This window comes from Callionymus lyra, chromosome 3, assembly GCF_982586985.1.
Source record: "Callionymus lyra chromosome 3, fCalLyr1.hap1.1, whole genome shotgun sequence".
Taxonomy (NCBI): Eukaryota; Metazoa; Chordata; class Actinopteri; order Syngnathiformes; family Callionymidae; genus Callionymus; species Callionymus lyra.
Window position 1 is genome coordinate 14,413,210 of NC_141820.1, and position 21,702 is coordinate 14,434,911.

Consider the following 21,702-nt stretch of genomic DNA (forward strand, 5'->3'; position numbering starts at 1 on the left):
TAACGAAAATTTAAATTGGAAATTGGATATTTGTGCAAGTCTTGATTCTTCTCTGGTTCTGAAAAAACAATCAGATTGCTGGTAAAAATGTTTGATTAAAAAAAAAACATTTGCAATGACACCTATAACTTTAACTTAATTACTTTACTTACTTACTTACTTACTTCAATTCAGACGTTGAACAACAAGGAAGGAGAAAAAAATTGATTTATTCATCGTTTGTTTTGACATGTTGTCTTCTATAGTTGAAAGGTTTCCAGAATTAATTGTCACTAGAATTTGTTATTTTCGTTTAATAAGGCCTTAAAATTAATATGCTAAAACCCCCAAAAAAGTGCTAAAAAATGGAAATTCAATCAAGTGTAGGAACATCTGTCAATCTTCAGTGATTCAAAAATATGTATTTTCACGGATGTTGTTTCTTAAACAGGAAATGAGTCGACCATGATTTACCAGACGTGCTGCTTCCCTCGCCGCTGGCCAGGCTGGTGCTCCGGCTGAAGAGGCTGGATGTTGGACGACTGAAGTCCGAGAACGATGGCCGCCCGACACTAGAGGTCGGCGACCCGGACCCTTCGGTCTCATCAAGGCTCGTCTCGAGCCTCCAGTCCGGGTCATCTGACGGCTCGACTGGTGCGTTCAGGTTCGTCTTCTCTCGGTCGCGACGCATCACGTCTGAAGGAAGCGAGTCTGACGGAGACGCCTGGAAAAGCTTGTTCTGTCCTGGAACAGGTGGTTCTGGACCAGGTTGATTCTGAGGAGGTCGGTGAGGAGACGCGACGGGACTGGATTGTATTTCGTCCTCTAATTTCCTCTTTTGCTCATCATTTCTCGTTCTATTTTGAGCTGCATCGAAAAGTCCTGTTAAAGAAAAAGCAGAAACAATAAAATATATTTTAATTTAGATCATAGATCTTAACAATCTCATCAGCGCCATCACCATCTGGTTCTTTGCTGCAGCCACAATCAGTGTGTAGCTCAAAGAATATTTCTTTACAACAGATTTATCTATTGTTAATCTGATTAAATATCTTTAATTTCACAGAAAACTTTGGAGAAAAAGTTGTACACATTCATATAAACCTTACACCCAAGGAGCAAAACTTCAGCCCAGAATAACACAACTATAAGCACAATGTCAGCTGCACACTTTTTGCAAACGACTACACACAGTCAATTGAAAAACCATAAACACACTTGTATACATTACACACAGTAGCATATCATGATGTCAGTTTCTTGCAAATTCCAAAGCACTGACTTTCAAATGAACAAACTCATGATCTAATTGGTTAAACACAACACTCTCCATATAGTTATAGTGTCGATATGTTTGTAAGTAAGTAAGTCATTTGTAATTATAGAGCGCTTTTTTTCAGAGCCCGAGCTGGGGTGTAAGGCTGGATCAGATCACTGATATAAGGTCTGACCATGAATAGATCTGAAAGTAAGAACCAGAATTTTAAAGTTGATCCTGAAAGAAACTGGCAGCCAGTGAAGAGTTTTAAGGATCGGAGAAATGTGAGTTCTCCTACTTGAGCGGGTCAGGATTCAAGCTGCACAGTTTTGTATCAACTGCAGGCGAGACAGATCCTTCTTGTTAAGACATGAAAAACAAACTGTTACAATAGTCCAGACGAGAAGAAACAAACGCATGGATTACAAGATCCAGATCATGTTGTGACAACATTTTCCTAAGTTTAGAGATTTTTGTCAGATTAAAGAAACAGTTTCTGGTCAGTTTTCTGCAGTGTTGAACTAGAGACATGTCTTTATCAAATACAACACCCAGGTTTCTCAGGCTCAGTTTCACAGACTGACCTAAGTCATCCAAGTACTGACTCAACCCTGGAACCTTATACGTGTGTGTCCATGTGTGTGTGTATCCATATACATGTGTGTCTGTGTGTGTGTGTGTATCCATATGTGTGTGACCATAGATGTTTGTGTCCATATAGGTGTGTCTGTGTGTGTGTCCATATACAGTATGTGTGTGTCCATGTGTGTGTGTATCCATATACATGTGTGTCTGTGTGTCTGTGTGTGTGTGTGTGTATCCATATGTGTGTGACCATAGATGTTTGTGTCCATATAGGTGTGTCTGTGTGTGTGTGTCCATATACAGTATGTGTGTGTCCATGTGTTTGTGTATTCATATACGTGCATGTCCAAAGATGTTTGTGTCCAAATACGTGTGTGTCCATGTGTGTGTGTATCCATATAAATATGTGTCTGTGTGTGTGTGTGTATCCATATGTGTGTGACCATAGATATGTGTGTCCATATACTTACAGATACAAAATATCATCTTTATAAAGGTAGTGTATAGTTTTAACAAGAGTACTAATTGTGTGTATGGTTGTGCTTATTGTGTGTAGTGTTTTAATAAAACCAGGCCCTGTATTCAAAATCATGCTTAAGCCATTGAAAAAAACTGTAACAAACAGACAAGTAAATAAGTTCTTTACAAACCCCATGATGAGTGTGACCTGGTTTTCTGTGGGTGTAGGACGGTGCACCCCTACACTGTCCTAAAAATATGTTTGATTTTGTTGTTGTTGTTTTATTTTTCGACTCACCAAACAAAACCAGGTCACACTTATCATTCAATCTCGCCCTTCTCTTGTGAGGCAAACACTCGTGTCCCTGCTGGGTGGGTCGGTCCAGCAACAAAGGCAGCAAGAAGTCGCCCCCGCTGGACCAGCTGCCTGTTTCCCAACTTTCAAATATCTACAATAGGAACGTGGCACCATGTCAACAGAGAGCTCGAGATGGTGGTTTTATTTTTCTTATTCTCCAAAAAACAGAAAGAAAATATGTTTATTATGAGTAAGGACTATGACTTGACCCAACAGAGTGAAGACCTCAGCCAAGCAGCTCATAAACTTTTATTTGTTTGATCTGTCATTTGATTCTTTTCAAACTTCATTCCATCATTAACTGTAATATTCAGATGATTTAATTTAGGCGGCAGTAAAGTTTCATAAGCAACGCTAAAAATTGATAAAATTTGAAAAAATAAATATTGAAACAACCCAAAAACTTCAATCATTTGCTCATTTTACTTCTTAAATACTATCAACAATTCCAGACATAATGAAAAATTCAAAGTAGATCAATGTTCATGTTGGTGTTGCAACCTTTAATGATGACAGTGTTTAAGATAAGATAAGGGATAAAGATGATGGATGTCAGCAGTATGACTAAACTAAAATGGATTTTTTTCAATCAAAATTTGACACATACTTCCTGTTTGGTAGATATACATGTTGTTGGTCTGCTTAAAGATTTCAGCTTCTTGTGTGATTGAGTTTGACCTTAACTCTCCTACATGACCTTAAAGTACAATATCTCACCAGAGAAGAAGTCGATTTTTTCTATTTATCACAGAATAGAGTCTTTATCGTCTGACAGCTTCCTCTTTTAAACAACTTATTTGCTTAAATATTATAACAAGTGACATTTTTTTCTTTTAAAGTGAATTCTAAAGTGGGTCCTGGACAAGAAATAGTAAAAAAAAAAAAAAGTAATTTGTGGCCTTGAAATACATCCAATTTTTGAATATGTATTTTGGAATCCTATCGCAATTTGACTTGTAACCACAATAAAAACCTTCAATAAATAAATAAAGAAGAAAGAAAATGGAAAGTGTGATTCTGCAGTCGCTTCACAATAAGAATCTCCAAAATAACCTGGTAAAAATGAGAATTCCTAGAGCAGGGAATTGAACCAGCGTTCTTTATATCAAGATCCGTGTCCTCTACCGATGGAGCTTTACACAATACATATGTATATGTCACAGTACAGATTGGAATCCAGTACGATCTGGAATCCTACTAGTACAGATTGGAATTCTACTACTAAACTGGGATCTTAATATTGATATGGTTTAGGGTTTAATTACATCCAAATAACATTTTGATATAATCCGAATTTCTCCTATTAGAATTGGAGATTGTCCTGGTAGAATTCCCATTTGTCCTCGGACAGATTGGAATTCCAATATTCAGATCTATGGCGTTTTATTTGTGCCTATTTGTTGAGCGTGCAGTTCGAAATTTTGAGCACCTGAGAACATGTTTTGCGCGCACGTAAGTGACAGTTTGCATGTCGTTTTCACTCCAGCAAAAAATAAAGTGGTTTGAGCAAACAAAAATCTCCTTTACGTTCAATAAATCTCATTTTGCGAATGCTTCGCTGTACGAGTGCTCAACTTCATCATCAAAGAGCCAACCAATCACATAGACCGGAGAGAGAGCTTGCTTCTGATTGGCTGTTTGGTTTCATGAACAACAGGAAGAAGCAAACGTGCAAACTATTGTTCATTCTACATTTTTTTACTTTTTTCTCGCCGGCTGAAGTGAGAGGTTTAATGTTCGGAACACATCTGAATGCGACACTTTTCCCCGGCACGTTGTTGTCGTATGACAAACCAAACAGGCCAATCAGAAACAAGCTTTCTCCGGTCTCTGTGATTGGATGTCATTTAAAAAATAAACAAAATAAAAGGTTTTTTATATGGAAAAAGTTATGGATGCAGAAAAAAATAGGAACACACGCAGTTCACGTTCATGTGTGTGTGTGTGTGTGTGTGTGTGTGTGTGTGTGTGTGTGTGTGTGTGTGTGTGTGTGTGTGTGTGTGTAGGGGGCATGGGGGGTCCAGAGGAGTCAGTACAGAAGCATAAAGAAAACACATTTCTGCACTGCTTCTAATACAATGGCCTGTCATGCCCATCTGTTGCACACACACACACACACACACACACACACACACACACACACACATGAACGTGAACTGTGTGTGTCCATATGAGTGACATGTGTCGGGGTGAAGACCCACAGCGTCCAGCCCAGCACGTTTCTTCTCTACAGTGATTGTGAGGCGGACGAGCATATGGTGGAATAATTAGTATTTGAGAAGCGTCCCCTCCTCTGTGGCCCCCCCGCTGAGAAGGTGAGAAAAAAATGCCTTCACATCAGAGGCGGGAGCTGAAAGGAACCGCGGGTCCAGTCTTTTTCTACCGCCCCCGCCCCCCTAGCGTTCCACCAGAAGGGCGGCGCTGTAGGTACTTCCTTACGAGACAAACACAATCACAGTAGGAGATTAAGAGCAAAAACCACGTGTTTGGTGGTGTTCTCCTCAGGAATGGGGGGGCATGAAAACATTTTTTAATGAGAGGAGTCAAAAAGAGTCAACCCCCCCCTCCCCCCACACACACACACACACCCCCAACGTTTGATATCACAGATGAGGTGAAAAGCAACAGGTGTTGTGTCGTCCGGTCTCACCCTCCAGTGTTGGGGGTCTCCTAGAGAGCGTGGTTCCACATCCCAGCCCGGGAGGAGGAGGGTCCGGTCTGGAGGTCGGGGCCAGACAGCAGGGAGGCGCGAGGCCGCCCCGGTGGGCTTTCATGTGGGACAGGAACCGCGGGCACAAGGACGGAGGGTGAGTCGGACTCACATGTTTCTGCGAAAAGAACGAAAAAAATGAATTTTCATGAACAGAACGTTCAAACTGGTGAGTAAATTGTTTTTTAATGATGGTTTGAGATGTTTAGATTTCATCCTTTATGTAACAGATACTATATATATTTATTTATTAATACTTTCTCTTTCAGAAAATTGCATGTTAAGTGTATATATAACAATATTTCATGTACTGTTAGAATAAAGGAATATCTTATATTATCTTAATTTAAACAACTCAAAAGAGATTTGAGGATAATTGACCATGTTTATATGGATATCCTGAATTATTTTGTGTTCGTTTGGATTTTTAATATATACTTGTATAAGAAAATGCCCCGGTCCACTCAAAAAGCTTTGTTTTTTCTGGAGCTAAATTTTTTTTTTTTTTGACCATAACCACGCCCACTCTGCTGTGATTGGTCAAGCATCAAGGTTTGTCACATAGTGTTAACAATCCTGGAAGTTTCCACCTCCGTGGAACTCGTTGTATAAACAAAGCGGGCGTGATTACAGCTGGCCGAAGGAGGAGTGAAGCCATTATTACGCCATAATGGAATCCGCTCTTCGTTTGCAGAGATTTCATTAATAGTGACATACTGTGTTTCTGTCAGAATTATTTTGCGGAAAATTTATTTTTCTATTGTCACAGAATTTTTGTCTTGTTTAGCCAGGTTAAGTTCAGGGCTATGTTGTCTGTATTTGGATGCTGCAAACTACTGATCACTCATTCGACTCTACAAAGCAGTTGACTTTTAGCAAAAAAATAAAAATGAAAACAAAATCATGAAAAGAAAACAAAAGAGAAACAAAGCACAAATGTTTGTGTTGGTCTTCAGTCTGTTTGCTTCTGTTTGTATTAGAACTGATGGCATCACTAATCCTGGTCACTGTTGAATTCACTTAACCCTTGTGTAGTTTCTGGGTCAAGGTGACCCAGAGGCCCGAAAACAAATGCGGTTGTGGTATCACTTGTGTTATCTCAGGGTCAGGGTGACCTGGTGGCCCAAACACAAATGTGTTTGTGGTATCCCTTGTGTTATCTCTTGGTCAAGGTGAACGACCTCCCTGGCTTCCATCAATACATATTCAGTGGTTGAGGTCGTTCACTTTGACCCAGAGACAAGGGTTAGGTAAACATTATAAAGTCCGGGTCACTTTTACATTTTTTACCAGCTTTGATTCTAATTCCTACTCAGGGTGAAGGTCTTTGAAGAATGTATTTGACCCTAAAACTTCCACAACCTACCAGATAAATATATTTGACTTTAAAAATCCTTCATTTGGATTCATGCACATGACGAATATAATGTTAATATGACATTGAAGGATCAAAGGACACAGACAAAGGCATCTTCATGTAACAGCAAGGATTAAAAAACAAACCAAACAACTTAAATGAGCGAATGAAGTAAATATTTTGTTTAGAAAACTGTTCTTCTCACTACTCCTTTTCACAATTATTTCAATTTCTTAAATTATTAATCTAAAAAATATCTTGTTTGATCGGCTGAAGATTAGAACTCTTAAGTAATTGTTATTTAAAAGTGCATGTCTATAAATAACGTTAATCAGAAATAATATCTCTATTTATTTTAGTATTTATTTAGAATAATATCTAATATCTAGGGAATCAAAAAAAGCAACCGCAGCACATATATAACATATAATGTAATGGATTAAAAAAATAATTCATTAGATAAAACATAATTCATAAAAAAAAACCTTCAGGTTTCAGCACCACTGTTGCTTCTCACATAAAGCAAGCTCTCTTTAGCGCCCTCTAGTGTCGATATATAGGATGGCAAAAAACCTCAGTGATCATCACCAGATATTTAATGCCTGATTTAAATGACAAAACTCAAGAGATCAGTCTCACGTAGAGAGACAAGATAAAAGACGAGATAACTCTCGAATATTGAGATTGTTTCCTGCGGCTCCGTCAGTTCAGAGGTCGTTCAAGTTCAACTCTGGCCATCACACCTGATGAGTGTTGTTGTGACACAAACACACACTGATCCAGACTTAGAGGGAGTAGAAAACTCTCCACAAAGATGAGCCGCGACAGCCTCACAAGTTGCCAGGGGGGAGTCAAAATGGGGGAGTACGCTGGGGTCACTGTCTGCGACTCACACCGGGAGGATCAGGTTCTAAATCCTAAGCATCTCCACTGAGTCCCTGCTCTCAGATCTGGAGGCTTTAAAGATTTCCATTCTTGAGATGTAAAGAGGGAGAAATGAGGTGGAAAGAGTCGGGCGTAGAACCCGCAACCCTCCCTCCCGCTCGCCCCGCGGCCTCCTCATTACCTGTCACTCCCGACCAGGCTGGAGCTAAGACCGGCTTTTGTGAGGCCAGACTCGGAGACCCGAGCACGACTGGACTTGTTCTCTCATCTTTGTTACGCACTTCTACACTCCATGTGTGGCAGATGTTTACACACCAAACACACTTGTCGTCCTTTGACGTCGTACAGTATTTCTCCGTTTACTTCAGAAACATGACAGTTAAACTCAAAGTATTTTTAAACTCCTTTGAAGGTCAAATGTAAGTAAGTAAGTAAGTAAGTAAGTAATATTTATTTATATAGCGCTTTTCGAGACCAGGGTCACAAAGCACTTAAACAATCAAAACAATACTCAAAAAGTACATACTTTAAAGATCAAGATAATACTGAGAACAACACAGGAGTTCGAGAAATTCAAGGAAAAGCCTGAACAAATAGAAACGTCTTAAGATGTTTCTTAAAGGAGTCAGTAGATCCATCAAGCGCAAAGAGAGAGGAAGATCGTTCCAAAGCTTAGGAGCAACAGCCTGAAAAGATTTCTCTCCTCTGGTCCTGAACCGTGTTCAGGAACCATCAGTAGATTCTGATCCACAGACCTCAGAGCCCGAGCTGGGGTGTAAGGCTGGATCAGATCACTGATTTAAGGAGGAGTCTGACCATGAATAGATCTGAAAGTAAGAACCAGAATTTTAAAGTTGATCCTGAAAGAAACTGGAAGTCTCCAAACATAAAGTTTTCCTCCAAATTAATACTTGTTTTCTCTACGTCTTTCCTCTGGATATTTCCACTTCCTGTCTGTCTTCACACACCTTCATTCCTTTCCAGCTTCTCCTCCACTTTCTGACTATAATTACTATATAATTTACAAACATCATAGACCAACAGTCAAAGTTTGTTGCATTTTTTTTCTTTACATTCGTTTTGAATATGAGGAAACGTGTTTTCAATGTATAAATATAAATATATACATAGGAAAAAAAAGGTTTAGAATTTTGAAAAAAAAAAAAAGTTTTTCATGCGGAAAAAAATGTATATAAATGTTTTTTAAAAAGTTATGAAGGTAGAAAATCGTAATTAGGAAAATAAAGTGGAAAACAAGTCTTAAACTTGGAGGAAAAGTTTTCAATATAGAAAAAAAAAGTTTTGAATTCAAAAATAGAGTTATAAAGGGTTTTGAATGTGGTAAAAAAAAAAAAAAAAAGCTTTGAACAAGGTTTGAATTTAGAAAAAAGCTTGAATAAAAAGTTTTTTAAATCGAAATAAAATATTGAATGTAGAAAGAAGTTGTGAAAACAAAAAAAAACAAGGATGACATTATTTGAATGCATGAAAAAGTTTTCAATCTAGAAAATGTTGTGTGGAAAGAAAAGTTATTAATTTAAGTTTTAAATGAATAAAAAAAGTCATGAATGTCAAAATAAACTAATGAATGTAGAAAAAAGTTATGGATGTAAAAAAGTAATGAGGAAAATAAAGTTTTGAATGTGTGAAAAAAGGAGGGAAGTAAGACTTGAGCATTGGGTAAAGTCATATACGTGGAGAAGAACAATATGGAAAACAAATGTTTTGAACAAAAAAAAGTCAAGAATGTGAAAAAAACACTATGAGGAAAATAAAGTTTTGAATGTGCAAAAAAAGTTATTAATTTGGAAAAAAAGTCAAGAATATGAAAAGAATGTAGGACATGATTGTAGAAAGTAAACTTGTTCATTTTATGGGAAAAGTGAATTGAATTTATATAAATAGGTATGAATGTTAAAATTAATGAATCGGGGAAATAATAGGGAAAAGGTCATGAATGTTAAAAAAAAAATCGGAAAATTTGATTTAAAAAAAGGGTTTTAAAGAAGGGGAAAAAAGGTAGAAAAAGAACTCAACGTGGAAAAGGTTATTAGGGAAATTAAGTTTTGAATGTTTTTAATGAGGGAAAATAAAAATTTGAATGTGGAAAAAAGTTAATAATTTAGAAAACAATGGTTTTGAGAGCAAAATAATAAATTGAACATGGAAAGAAGTGAGAAATGTAAAAAAAAAACACAATGACAAAATACAGTTTTTAATGTGAAAAAAGTATGAATGTAGAAAGAAAACTTGCGTTTTTTTGGGCCGGGAAGTTGGGAAGCTTATGTATAAAAAAAAAAGTTGTCAATGTGGAAAAAAGTTAAGAATATAGAAAGAAAAAGTCACAAATTTGGAAAAGGAATGAACGTAGAAAGTAGTTATTTGGGGGAAGAGTAGCGTACGCATAAAAAAAGTTGTCGATGTGGGAAAAGTTAAGAATATGGAAAGAAAAAGTCACGAATGTGGAAAAATAATGAACGTAGGAAGTCATTATTTGGGGGGAAAAGTAGCGTATGTATAAAAAAAGTTGTCAATGTGGGAAAAAGGTGATAAAAATCTAAATAAATGTAATTTAAAAAACAGGTTTGTAGCAACAGAACGGTCTCTCTACGGTGGCTGAACATAAGTGTGTTGTTGTGTGTTATATACAAACCATATTTTGATCAATAGTTTGAGTAAATGCTAATAAAAACATCGATTCTAACGTCAGCCTCCACATGTGAATCATCAGGAGGTAAAATTCAGTTTTCGATGACACACCGAAAACCCTTGTGTGGGCTCGCTCTCGGACCACCGCAGACCCCCAGGAAACAGGAGTGACCTCCTGGCGTCGGCCCCCGACCCACACACTACTGTCCTCACGCAGCCAGAAGCAGCTTAATGTCATTACGGCGCCTGTTCGGAGACATGCGGGTCCTGCTGCTCCCTGCATGTAGGAAGTCTATTAGTTTGTCGCTGGTCCAGATGGTCCACGGGCTTGCGTGCGCTCCTTCACCTCCGCGCTCGCCCCGATGCTAACATGGGCGACGCTTAATGGCGCTGCCTCCCAGTGAACCCCGCGGGACAGAAGCGTGTCTGTGACCCCCGAACAGAGAGTCCTTTTTCAGAGACCCCGCACAAGAGCGCCAGGCTCGGGCTCTAACAAGGTTAAACCCCTGGAGAAGAGCGACTTTTTAAATCATGGAGATTTGTGTTTTTCTGTGGGGTGTAATTAGCTTTGCTGGGGGGGCCAGGATGGGGGGGGTCGAGGTGCTGGCAGCGACAGTGGGGCGCATTGTGGAGTCCGGCGGATTCAGCGAGCTAAATCTGATTATCAGCTCGTGTCAGAAGCCAGGCTCAGATGCAGCTTAGCGTTCACTTTCTTTTTTCTTTTTTTTTTTTTCTTCTCTGATGGAGAGACAATGAGCCTGTTGGTCGGCCCACGCAGACCCCAGAGGGCCCGACAACACTCCCGTGCCCCCCCATCACGACTTTACTACACACAACAGACTGACGTCCACTTCACATTACACACAGCAGTGACAGGAAGTGTTTCTGACCCTTTAGTTTTAGGAAACAACACGATCACACTCGTGCAGGAGCAACACAATCGTGGAGGTTACACACTGACATGAAGAGCAACACAATCGTGAATGTTACACACTCACACGAGTAGCAACACAATCGTGAATGTTACACACTGACACGAGGAGCAAAACAATCGTGGAGGTTACACACTGACACGAGGAGCAACACAATCATGAAGGTTACACACTGACACGAGGAGCAACACAATCGTGGAGTTTACACACTGACACGAGGAGCAACACAATCGTGGAGGTTACACACTGACACGAGGAGCAACACAATCATGAAGGTTACACACTGACACGAGGAGCAACACAATCGTGGAGGTTACACACTGACACGAGGAGCAACACAATGTTACACACTGACACGAGGAGCAACACAATGTTACACACTGACACGAGGAGCAACACAATGTTACACACTGACACGAGGAGCAACACAATGTTACACACTGACACGAGGAGCAACACAATGTTACACACTGACACGAGGAGCAACACACTCGTGGAGGTTACACACTGACACGAGGAGCAACACAATGTTACACACTGACACGAGGAGCAACACAATGTTACACACTGACACGAGGAGCAACACAATGTTACACACTGACACGAGGAGCAACACAATGTTACACACTGACACGAGGAGCAACACAATGTTACACACTGACACGAGGAGCAACACAATGTTACACACTGACACGAGGAGCAACACAATGTTACACACTGACACGAGGAACAACACAATCATAAATGTTACACACTGACACGAGGAGCAACACAATGTTACACACTGACACGAGGAACAACACAATGTTACACACTGACACGAAGAGCAACACAATGTTACACACTGACACGAGGTACAACACAATGTTACACACTGACACGAGGTACAACACAATGTTACACACTGACACGAGGAGCAACACAATGTTACACACTGACACGAGGAGCAACACAATGTTGCACACTGACACGAAGAGCAACACAATGTTACACACTGACACGAGGAGCAACACAATGTTACACACTGACACGAGGAACAACACAATGTTACACACTGACATGAGGAACAACACAATGTTACACACTGACACGAGGAGCAACACAATGTTACACACTGACACGAGGAACAACACAATGTTACACACTGACACGAGGAGCAACACAATGTTACACACTGACACGAGGAGCAACACAATGTTACACACTGACACGAGGTACAACACAATGTTACACACTGACACGAGGAGCAACACAATGTTACACACTGACACGCACCAATAATAGGGTCAAACATTCCTAACGCATGTAAAAACACTGACAGACTCAACTTGAACTTGTATCAAAAGGTCACGGGGTCACGTGTTGTGTTCAGGCACCTGTGCGTTCACACCCGTCTCTAGGGTGACCCGGGGCGACCACGCAGCGGTTCTGACACGTACATAAAAAGCCAGTCTCCGGGTCAACAGCCTCTCGTGGACGCACACTCACACACACACACACACACACACACACACACACACACACACACACACACACACACACTCACACACACACACACACACACACACAATCTGATTTACGTCTGCAGTGAAGACGGAGAAGAAAGAGTGAAGGCGGCGAGGATGTAAATGAGGCTGTAAGCACCAGCCGCGCTCTTTGTCTGGAAACTTTTACTTGTTTGTTTAACCACACAATTCTGCCGTCGCCACGGCAACGAGCGGCGTTAACCCTGGAGTACACAGACCCGGAGAAGAAGGTCCAGAGTTGAGCTGGACAAAAGAAAGTGTCGCGACGTGTTGTTAGAACATATATAAATATATGTGTTCATGTTATATGATGAAGCAACAGTACGACGCCTTTAGGATTTTTACTGATTTTACTGTATTTTGACAAGAATTAATAAAGTTTTTTAAGACTTAAACACAGGTTCAGAACTTCATGTAAAGTCTCTTTTATTACTGAAATATATACTTAATTACTTATAGAAGAATTAGAAGAATCAGTACAAGTTTATTGAGGGGACAGAGTGAACTAGTTGATTATAGTTTAAATTAGTTTCATTATAGTTTAAATAGTTTGATTATAGTTGAAATAGTTGAAATAGTTGATTATAGTTGAAAATTGTTTGATTATAGTTTAAATAGTTTGATAATAGTTTAAATAGTTGGATTATAGTTTAAAATAGTTTGATTATAGTTTAAATAGTTTGATTATAGTTCAAAATAGTTTGATTATAGTTTAAATAGTTTGATTATAGTTAAAGATTGTTTGATTATAGTTGAAAATACTTTGATTATAGTTGAAAATTGTTTGATTTTAGTTGAATATTGTTTGATTATAGTTAAAAATTGTTTGATTATAGTTGAAAATTGTTTGATTATATTTGAAATAGTTTTATTATAGTTGAAAATTTTGATTATAGTTGAGATTACTTTGATTATAGTTGAAACTTGTTCAATGTAGTTGAAAATAGTTTGATTATAGTTGAAAATAGTTTGATTATAGTTTAAAAATGTTTAATTGTAGTTGAAAATTGTTTGATTATAGTTGAAATTGTTTGATTATAGTTGAAAATACTTTGATTATAGTTAACATTTGTTTTATTACAGTTGAAAATTGTTTGATTATAGTTTAAAAATACTTTGATTATAGTTGAAAATTGTTCGATTACAGTTAAAAAATACTTTGATTATAGTTGAAATTTCTTTGATTATAGTTGAAAATTGTTTGATTATTTTTTAAAATAGTTCAATTACGGTTAAAATATGTTCGATTACAGTTAAAAATTGTTCGATTACAGTTAAAAATGGTTCGATTACAGTTAAAATTTGTTCGATTACATTTAAAATTTGTTCGATTACAGTTAAAATTTGTTCGATTACAGTTAAAAATTGTTCGATTACAGTTGAAAATTGTTTGATTACAGTTGAAAATTGTTTGATTACAGTTGAAAATTGTTAAACACAGGGTCAGAACTCCATTTAAAGCCTCTTTTGTTACTCAGATATACACTTAAGAATTGGTGGAATCAGAACATCCAAGTTTACTGAGGTGACGAAGTGAACTAGAAAAGCACTTTGACAACACATACCTCTGCCAAGCACCCATATTAGCATTTATATTGCCCAATATTACTTTTTTTTTAGCCATGACTGAAGTGACGAGATGAGTGAAAGGGACAAAAGATGGCAGTAGCTATCGGGAACTTGCATAACACACACTATAGAATGGGAAAAGAAAATACCAAATATCAAACAGAGGGAGGTCTGGGTCACTTTCAACGATACACAACCTTGGATAGGTCTTGATGAAAAAGCTTAATTTGTGTCAATATTATCATCCAAACTGCATGTAAAAGGCTAGGGTTAAAGGTTAACATGCTACACATACAGGAAGTACTCGTGGTAAACATCACGACACTTCCTGTCTACTGTCTACACTGGGAAGTGCAGAGAATGAGTGAATTTTGGGGGAACTAACCCAAAGACGAAAAGAACTATCTATATTTTTGGAGCGGAAAGAAGAGCAAACTTTTCTTTCTTTAGAAACTTTTCCAGGCAAACGTGAAACATTTTAAACAATGAAGGAATCCACCTAGTGGCTAAACTAAAGAACTACAGTTATAAACATGAACTAAGGAAAGAATATTCACTTTGCTGAACCAGAGTCAATGAATTAAGTCAGCAAAATGAAACTGTGAGTAAATGCAACAAAATATACACATTTCACGACATACAAATATCTCGAGATACTGATTTTTTAAGATGAAAAAAACTTACATTAATGTCAACTTTATTTATTTTCCATATTTTGCACCGTGGATGGTTTATATGTCTGCATTATATACAGCATGTCTGCGTACATTTTCAGTAGTTTACAGGTTTATTTTAGGAGTAATCTTGACTGAAACAAGCGCCTTGACTAGTCATAATCTAATGATACTTTTGAAAAAAGTGCATTTTTTATCAAAACTAAACACATTGTACACATACAGAAATATTCAACAGTATGAAGGACGATACATTTATAAATACATTTATGCATAAATAAATGTACAAAAAAAGGTATAAATACGTAACAGAATTGATAAATACGTAAGAAAATTAATAAATGTATAAATAAATGTTTGGATGAATATCGATATGTCAAAACATCAAAATAAAATACTAGATACAATTTATACATTTTTACATTTATTTATACATGTATCCATTTTGTCTTCTATTTATTAAAGTATTTATACATTTTGACATTTTATCATTTTGACATTTCGTTTTCCATATGCAAATTAAGTGGGCGGGTCAAACATCAGTCAAAGGCAGTGATTGGTTACAGCCTTGGATCAACTACCACCGCCTTGAGAGCATCACATGTTCCTCCCACGTTCATCTTAGCTTCACGGCTAACTTTGGATAATCCTGCGAAGATGGACCAAGTGTCCATGCTATTGCTAATGATTTATGATCTGATATAGATGTGAATTAAATAAGATCAAAGTCCAGTGGGTCATTTAGGAATTTAAATTAGAAGTCATCTATTTATTTTGACATCTTGACATTTATCCAGACATGTATTTATACATTTTGTTATGTATTTATACATTTATTTATACATAATTCATTTATCAACCAATGTATTATTTCGACCACCGTGATAATAGATCGTGACAGAGCAGACGAGAAGAGAACGAAACCTTAACGGCTTCTAAACAGTCGCGCACAGAACAAAAAAAAGACAATGCTGCGACTCACTGTATTGTGACTGCGTCCTCTTTCCCACAAGATGGCCTTGGTGACCAGGAACGAGTCCGCCGGCCTCTGCAAAGACACAGGAAACGAACGGTGACAACCGTGAACAACATGTTCACACTTTTCCCCAACTTGAGATCCATCAAAATTAAAGAGCCATTTGTCAATTCAAGGGACTCGGAGATGGGTTCTTGGGGGACAATGACTGGCGGGAACAAATGTGGAGTCCCTGCTGTCGGAACCTGGACCAGTGTTTTAATGACGAATCAGTCTTGATTCTCGGACCTGCTGTGACACGCGGGTGAATAAAAGACCCGGGAGAGAGACACTTCTTGCTGCCATCTGTTGAGTTTGTCTTCTCTGTGTATCATTTATGGACGGGGTACGGTGGTCTTCACCCACAGAGCAGGGGCCACAGTGTTAAGTCATCCATCACCGACGACACGTCACCAGCAGTCGACACCGTGAGTCTTTCTTCTTCTCTTGTGCCACCAGTGGCAGCTCCCAGAATCCATCCCCTCCAGGGGTGCGAGGCAGAAGACCCTCCCAGGATTCACCTCTCATTGAAGGTCTGTAACCCCTTGAAGGGGGGGGGGGGAGTGGGTGACAGTAGGGAAGAGGGTCCCGCGGGGGGCAAAAGGTGCTTAATGTGCATTAATGTATCTTTTCATTTAGTGCTGGCTTGGATGAAAGAGAATCCTTTCAGTGCCACCAGGAGAGGCTAGAGGGCAGCAGAGCTCATTGTCTGACTGGATGAACTGTATCAACCACAGACAAATACCAACGAAGAAACAAGAGCTCAACCGTTGTCTACTGAAAACATATGGAGAAACTCAATCTATGGTTGTTTATTTCCTTAAACGTTTACTACTTGTGTCGGACTCTGGGGATATTCTACCTATCACAATACAGTGGCAACAATGTATTTTGATATATTACAATACTGTAGAGGCAAAGATATAGTTGTAGTATTATCCAAGTACTTGAATCCGGCGTAAGTGCATGAATTTTAAAGGCGTAAAACACATTTAGACAATCTGGAATGTAGAGAAGACAAAGAGTTTGCCATCAAGAAAACGACCAGGATGAAAAACACATTCTTAAGTTTCTTAAATTTGGGCACATACAATTTTGAAAACAGATTTTTTTTAAATAACATTTATTTGGTACGTGCAATAGGAGTGTAATGTCAATTATCTGGCGATACCATACTTATCACGGGGCTGATACATTATAGAATATATAGATAGACTTTATTAATCCCTCTGGAGATCTCTCTCTGGAAATTGTATTGCGATACTGTAGAAACAAGGATAGATTATTGTCGAGTACTTGACTCTGGTGTTGTGATACTGTAGTAACACAGATATATTTATAGGATTGTCCGAGTACTTGACTCTGGAGTTGCAGAATTTACAGACCACATGACTCCTGATGAAGTCGTAACTGTTTTTATCTGTTTTGAAACCAAAATATGTCCAAACATCAGCTTTAAAAGCTGCGGGAGGCGACTGTATCCTCTCGTCCTCAGTCATCCCTGGGGATCTCGTTGTTGACCCCAATGACAAGTAGAACAAATATTAGAATTTAGGTTGTAAATTAAGGGAAGTATTTTAAATTTTAAAGTCTTATTAAATAATAATTCTAAAGTTTAGGTCAATTTGCCTGAATCTATAAATATGTGTTTAAAGATAAGAGTATTGATGTCTACAATAATACGTACAGTTTAAATAATAGTAAAACTAATGTCGAAGGAAAGAAATTTGTTTGGGGAAAATAAAACACGGATATTATTACGATAAATCAAGCCTCAAAAAGAAAAAATACATCATCAGAGTCTTACTTCCTGTTAAAGACTGTTTGGCAAACATACTTTTTGTCAGTGATTTATAGCATTAAGTAAGTATTTTGTGTGATTGACACGTCTACACGTCTTGTTTAGGTCAACAGTGATCATCGATAAAAGTGGGGTGTCGTTTAAAAGAAAATAAACATTTAGATTGAGATGAATTTGCTCCTTTTCTACCTCCTTGATAAAGGTTATAATTTTAGAACAGTAAAGATCAAAACCATTTTTAATGGATTTTCTTAATAAAAATAATTCCAGACTTAGATCCAGGAACATGATCCTTCCATAACATCTGCACACTTGCTAAGGAACATTTTGACTCATTATTTAAGATGAAAAATCCTAGTATATATACATATATATATATATATATATATTGTTTAAAAAATAATCTTATGAATATTATCCGTTTATATTTTATATTATATTATATAACTAAGTGGACAAACTATCAATATTATTAGTTCGTCCACTTATTTCTATAATGACATGTGTCGATGAGATGAAGGACAAAAGATAAAAAGGATAAATAAATCAGCCGGTTGAGCTTCTGATGTCAGAATGTGACCCTTTCGATGCGAACAGACGTCTTAATCCGATACAGTTCAGCTAAAGTGATTGCTGCCTCTATTTTCCGTGTTCAATCACATGATGAGATTAAGGAGATTCCCAGCAGATGGTTTTTCGATTTGATTTCTCCTTTTTTTTCCATTGAAATGTCATCTAAGAAGGAGATGGGTGTGGGGGGGGGGGGGGGGAGTTAGGGGGGCCTTCCTGCAGGCGTGGGATGTCAGTGGACAGAAGGGGGGCTGCAGTGCCATCGGGCGCCAGCAGGGGGTCCAGTGACCTGCTTTATCAATAATTAGAAGCTGGAAAACAGAGAGGGATCGAATTACCAATTTTAAAGCTAATCGCCAAAGTGGTCTTAGCTTGATCCTTCTTCCCACTCCGCTTTCCTCCCGTGATTCCTGCCTCCATCTGTCCTCCTCAGGGGAGTCTTTCTCGTCTCTGCTCTTCACGCTTATTCACTTACACCTGATTACTCTGCGACGCCGCCGCTCGCCGCGCATTAATAGACATTTAGTCGGCCTGAAGCCAACTGGACTCAACGCAGACGTTCACTCCTGATAGAGGAGATTCATTTATACAAAGTTTTGAAAGTGTTCAAAGATGGTCTTTAAACAGTAGAGAAAACTTCTTAAACAAGTCGTACAGCCCGAGGTTTACAGCTCAATTATATGTTTAAGAGCTTAAACAAGAAATCCTTCTTATTGACCATCACTTTTTCATGAGATTCTGCTACTGCAAGAGGACAAAATATTTGAGCCCTTTTGGTTGCAAACAAGCTTTATATTCACTGTCCCTAACCTGGAGTATCAGATTATCATCACATTCCTTTCCTTCAAACTCTACTTTACTGGCGTCTCTGTATAATTGATGATATCAGTAATATTTGTATTGTATAACAATAACATATTAACTTAACTTATTAAGACCAACATCTTCATAGGTCAACAAATGTTTTCATGTCTTAACAAGAAGGATCTGTCTCGCCTGCAGTTGATTCAGAACTCTGCAGCGAGAATTCTAACCTGCTCTAGTAGAAGAACTCACATTTCTCTGATCCTTAAACCTCTTCACTGGCTTCCAGTTTCTTTCAGGATCAACTTTAAAATTCTGGTTCTTACTTTCAGATCTATTCATGGTCAGGCTCCTCCTTACATCACTGATCTGATCCAGCCTTACACCCCAGCTCGGGCTCTGAGGTCTGTGGATCAGAATCTACTGATGGTTCCTGAACACGGTTCAGGACCAGAGGAGAGAAATCCTTCCAGACTGTTGCTCCTAAGCTTTGGAACGATCTTCTTCTCCCTCTGTGTTTGATGATCTACTGACTCCTTTAAGAAACATCTTAAGACGTTTCTATTTGTTCAGGCTTTTCCTTGATTTTCTGTAACTCCTGTGTTGTTCTCAGTATTATCTTGATCTTTAAAGTATATACTTTTTTGAGTATTGTTTTGATTGTTAAAGCGCTTTGTGACCCTGGTCTGGAAAAGAGCTATATAAATAAATATTACTTACTTACTTACTTACAAATCAACGAGAGCAGAAATCCACTTTAATTTTAAGAAAACCATTCGGACAGGCCACATAAAGTGATTTGGACGGGCTATATTTGGCCCCCGGGCCATGAGTTTGATGGATGTGTTCTAAAGATTGAGCATGATTGACAGAAATCACCATTGCAGTTTTTCAGCAGGAGATTAAACTATGATAACATCCGATATCAAAAAAAACATTTAACCCTTGTGTTATCTCAGGGTCAGGGTGACCCGAAGGCCCGAAAACAAATGTGTTTGTGGTATCCCTTGTGTTGTGTCTGGGTCAAGGTGAACGACCTTTACCACTCCATATGGAAGCCGGTCGTTCACCTTGACCCAAAAATGACAAAGAATAAAAACAATTAAATTAGTATTTGGGCCTTCGGGTTGAAGGACCTTGACCCCCGAGATTACACAAAGATTAATGTAATTGTTTTATTTGTTATAGTGTACTTAACTACTTGTGTAAACCGACTTTTGGCCCACCATGCTTTAACGGAAGACAAAAAATGACGTCTATAGTTTTATGGGTAATTTTAGTTAAAAGCTTTGTTGGCGATATCTGCTGACAGAGAAAAGGATCATGGAATCGATGATGCGGCCGCTACACTTCTGGGAGGATAGACTTCACAAAAAACACTTCTTTAAAGTCATCTTTCGAGGCATTTTTAGAAATTTTGATAAAGATAACAAAAGCAGCTCATTGGGTTTTTGTGATTGAGTTCCAAATAAATGTATTCACATTTTAGTTCAGGCATGTCCAAAGATGGGCTGGATGCCATTTATTGCATTTAAGTAGATTTTATTTGTTCTCTCTCTGTTTCAAACTTTATTATCTAACCGAAGAATGTGAAATACATTGTCTAAAATCAAAACTAGAACTTGTATATGTCAAGTAAGCTCTTTATGACAAGATATGTTGAATGTAAACAAAGTTAAGCTGTTAATGCTAATTCCAAAATACTCATCTGGATCAATGAGGCTTCATGAAACAGTTGATGAGGTATCATGATACAGTGTCTTCATTTTGAAAGACCACTAGATGTCACTCTCTGTTTGAAAATGATGCCAGGTTTAATTGATTTAGTAGATCAGAATCAAATATTATAAAGCAGAGAGTGACATCTAGTGGTCTTTCAAAATGAAGACACTGTATCATGATACCTCATCAATTGTTTCATGAAGCCTCATCAACACTTCACTATGTTTCTGTTGTAATATTTTGTTATTTTAGCTTTATATTTTGAATTTTTAAATGAGAAATCTCTCATGTTTGGTGTTACATGTAATTACATGTCATAATTGCCAAAGCTCGTTGTATCTTGTTATTAAAAAAACACATCCCTGGTTTACGTGAAAGCTTCCCAAGATCCTTGTGTTATTATCATTTCGATAAGAATGATCACTTCAAATTTTCAAAATAAGTTATAGGATTGTTGTTACAAAATAGATACAATATTTCAAATATTTTCTTCATGGTTGCCTGATTAGCTTCATCAAGTATTTTTGTATTGTTGGAATGACAGAAATTTTAAAGGTAAAACATATGAGTTTGTGATGAAGAAGTGATCACAGAGAGATACATATTCACCTTTAAAATCACAAGCAGTACAATATTGCTGTAGAAAATATAAATTTGACCAACATTTGGGCGCATAAGAATTCCCCAAAACTTGCAGTAAGGGTGTGTGTGTATTGTCGAAAATCTGGGGATACGATATAGGGGCAACGAAACGATACTGTAGTAACAAGGATGTATGTGTAGTATTGTCGAGTACTTGACTCTGGTGTTGCAGTATTTACAGACCACATGACTCTTGACATAGTCGTA

The 21,702-nt window shown here is 38.0% G+C and overlaps 1 protein-coding gene across 1 annotated transcript in view; it reads right to left on the bottom strand.

Moving 5' to 3' along the window:
- LOC148083352 (uncharacterized) overlaps nt 1–21,702 on the bottom strand; it is a 90,217-nt gene that overhangs the window by 62,549 nt on the left and 5,966 nt on the right. The window contains exons 3-5 of the mRNA XM_087786555.1: nt 15,924–15,989; nt 5,290–5,467; nt 454–861 (exon numbers count right to left, since the gene is read on the bottom strand). Of these exons, the coding sequence (XP_087642681.1) occupies nt 454–861; nt 5,290–5,467; nt 15,924–15,989 (652 nt within the window). The remainder of the gene's footprint in view (nt 1–453; nt 862–5,289; nt 5,468–15,923; nt 15,990–21,702) is intronic.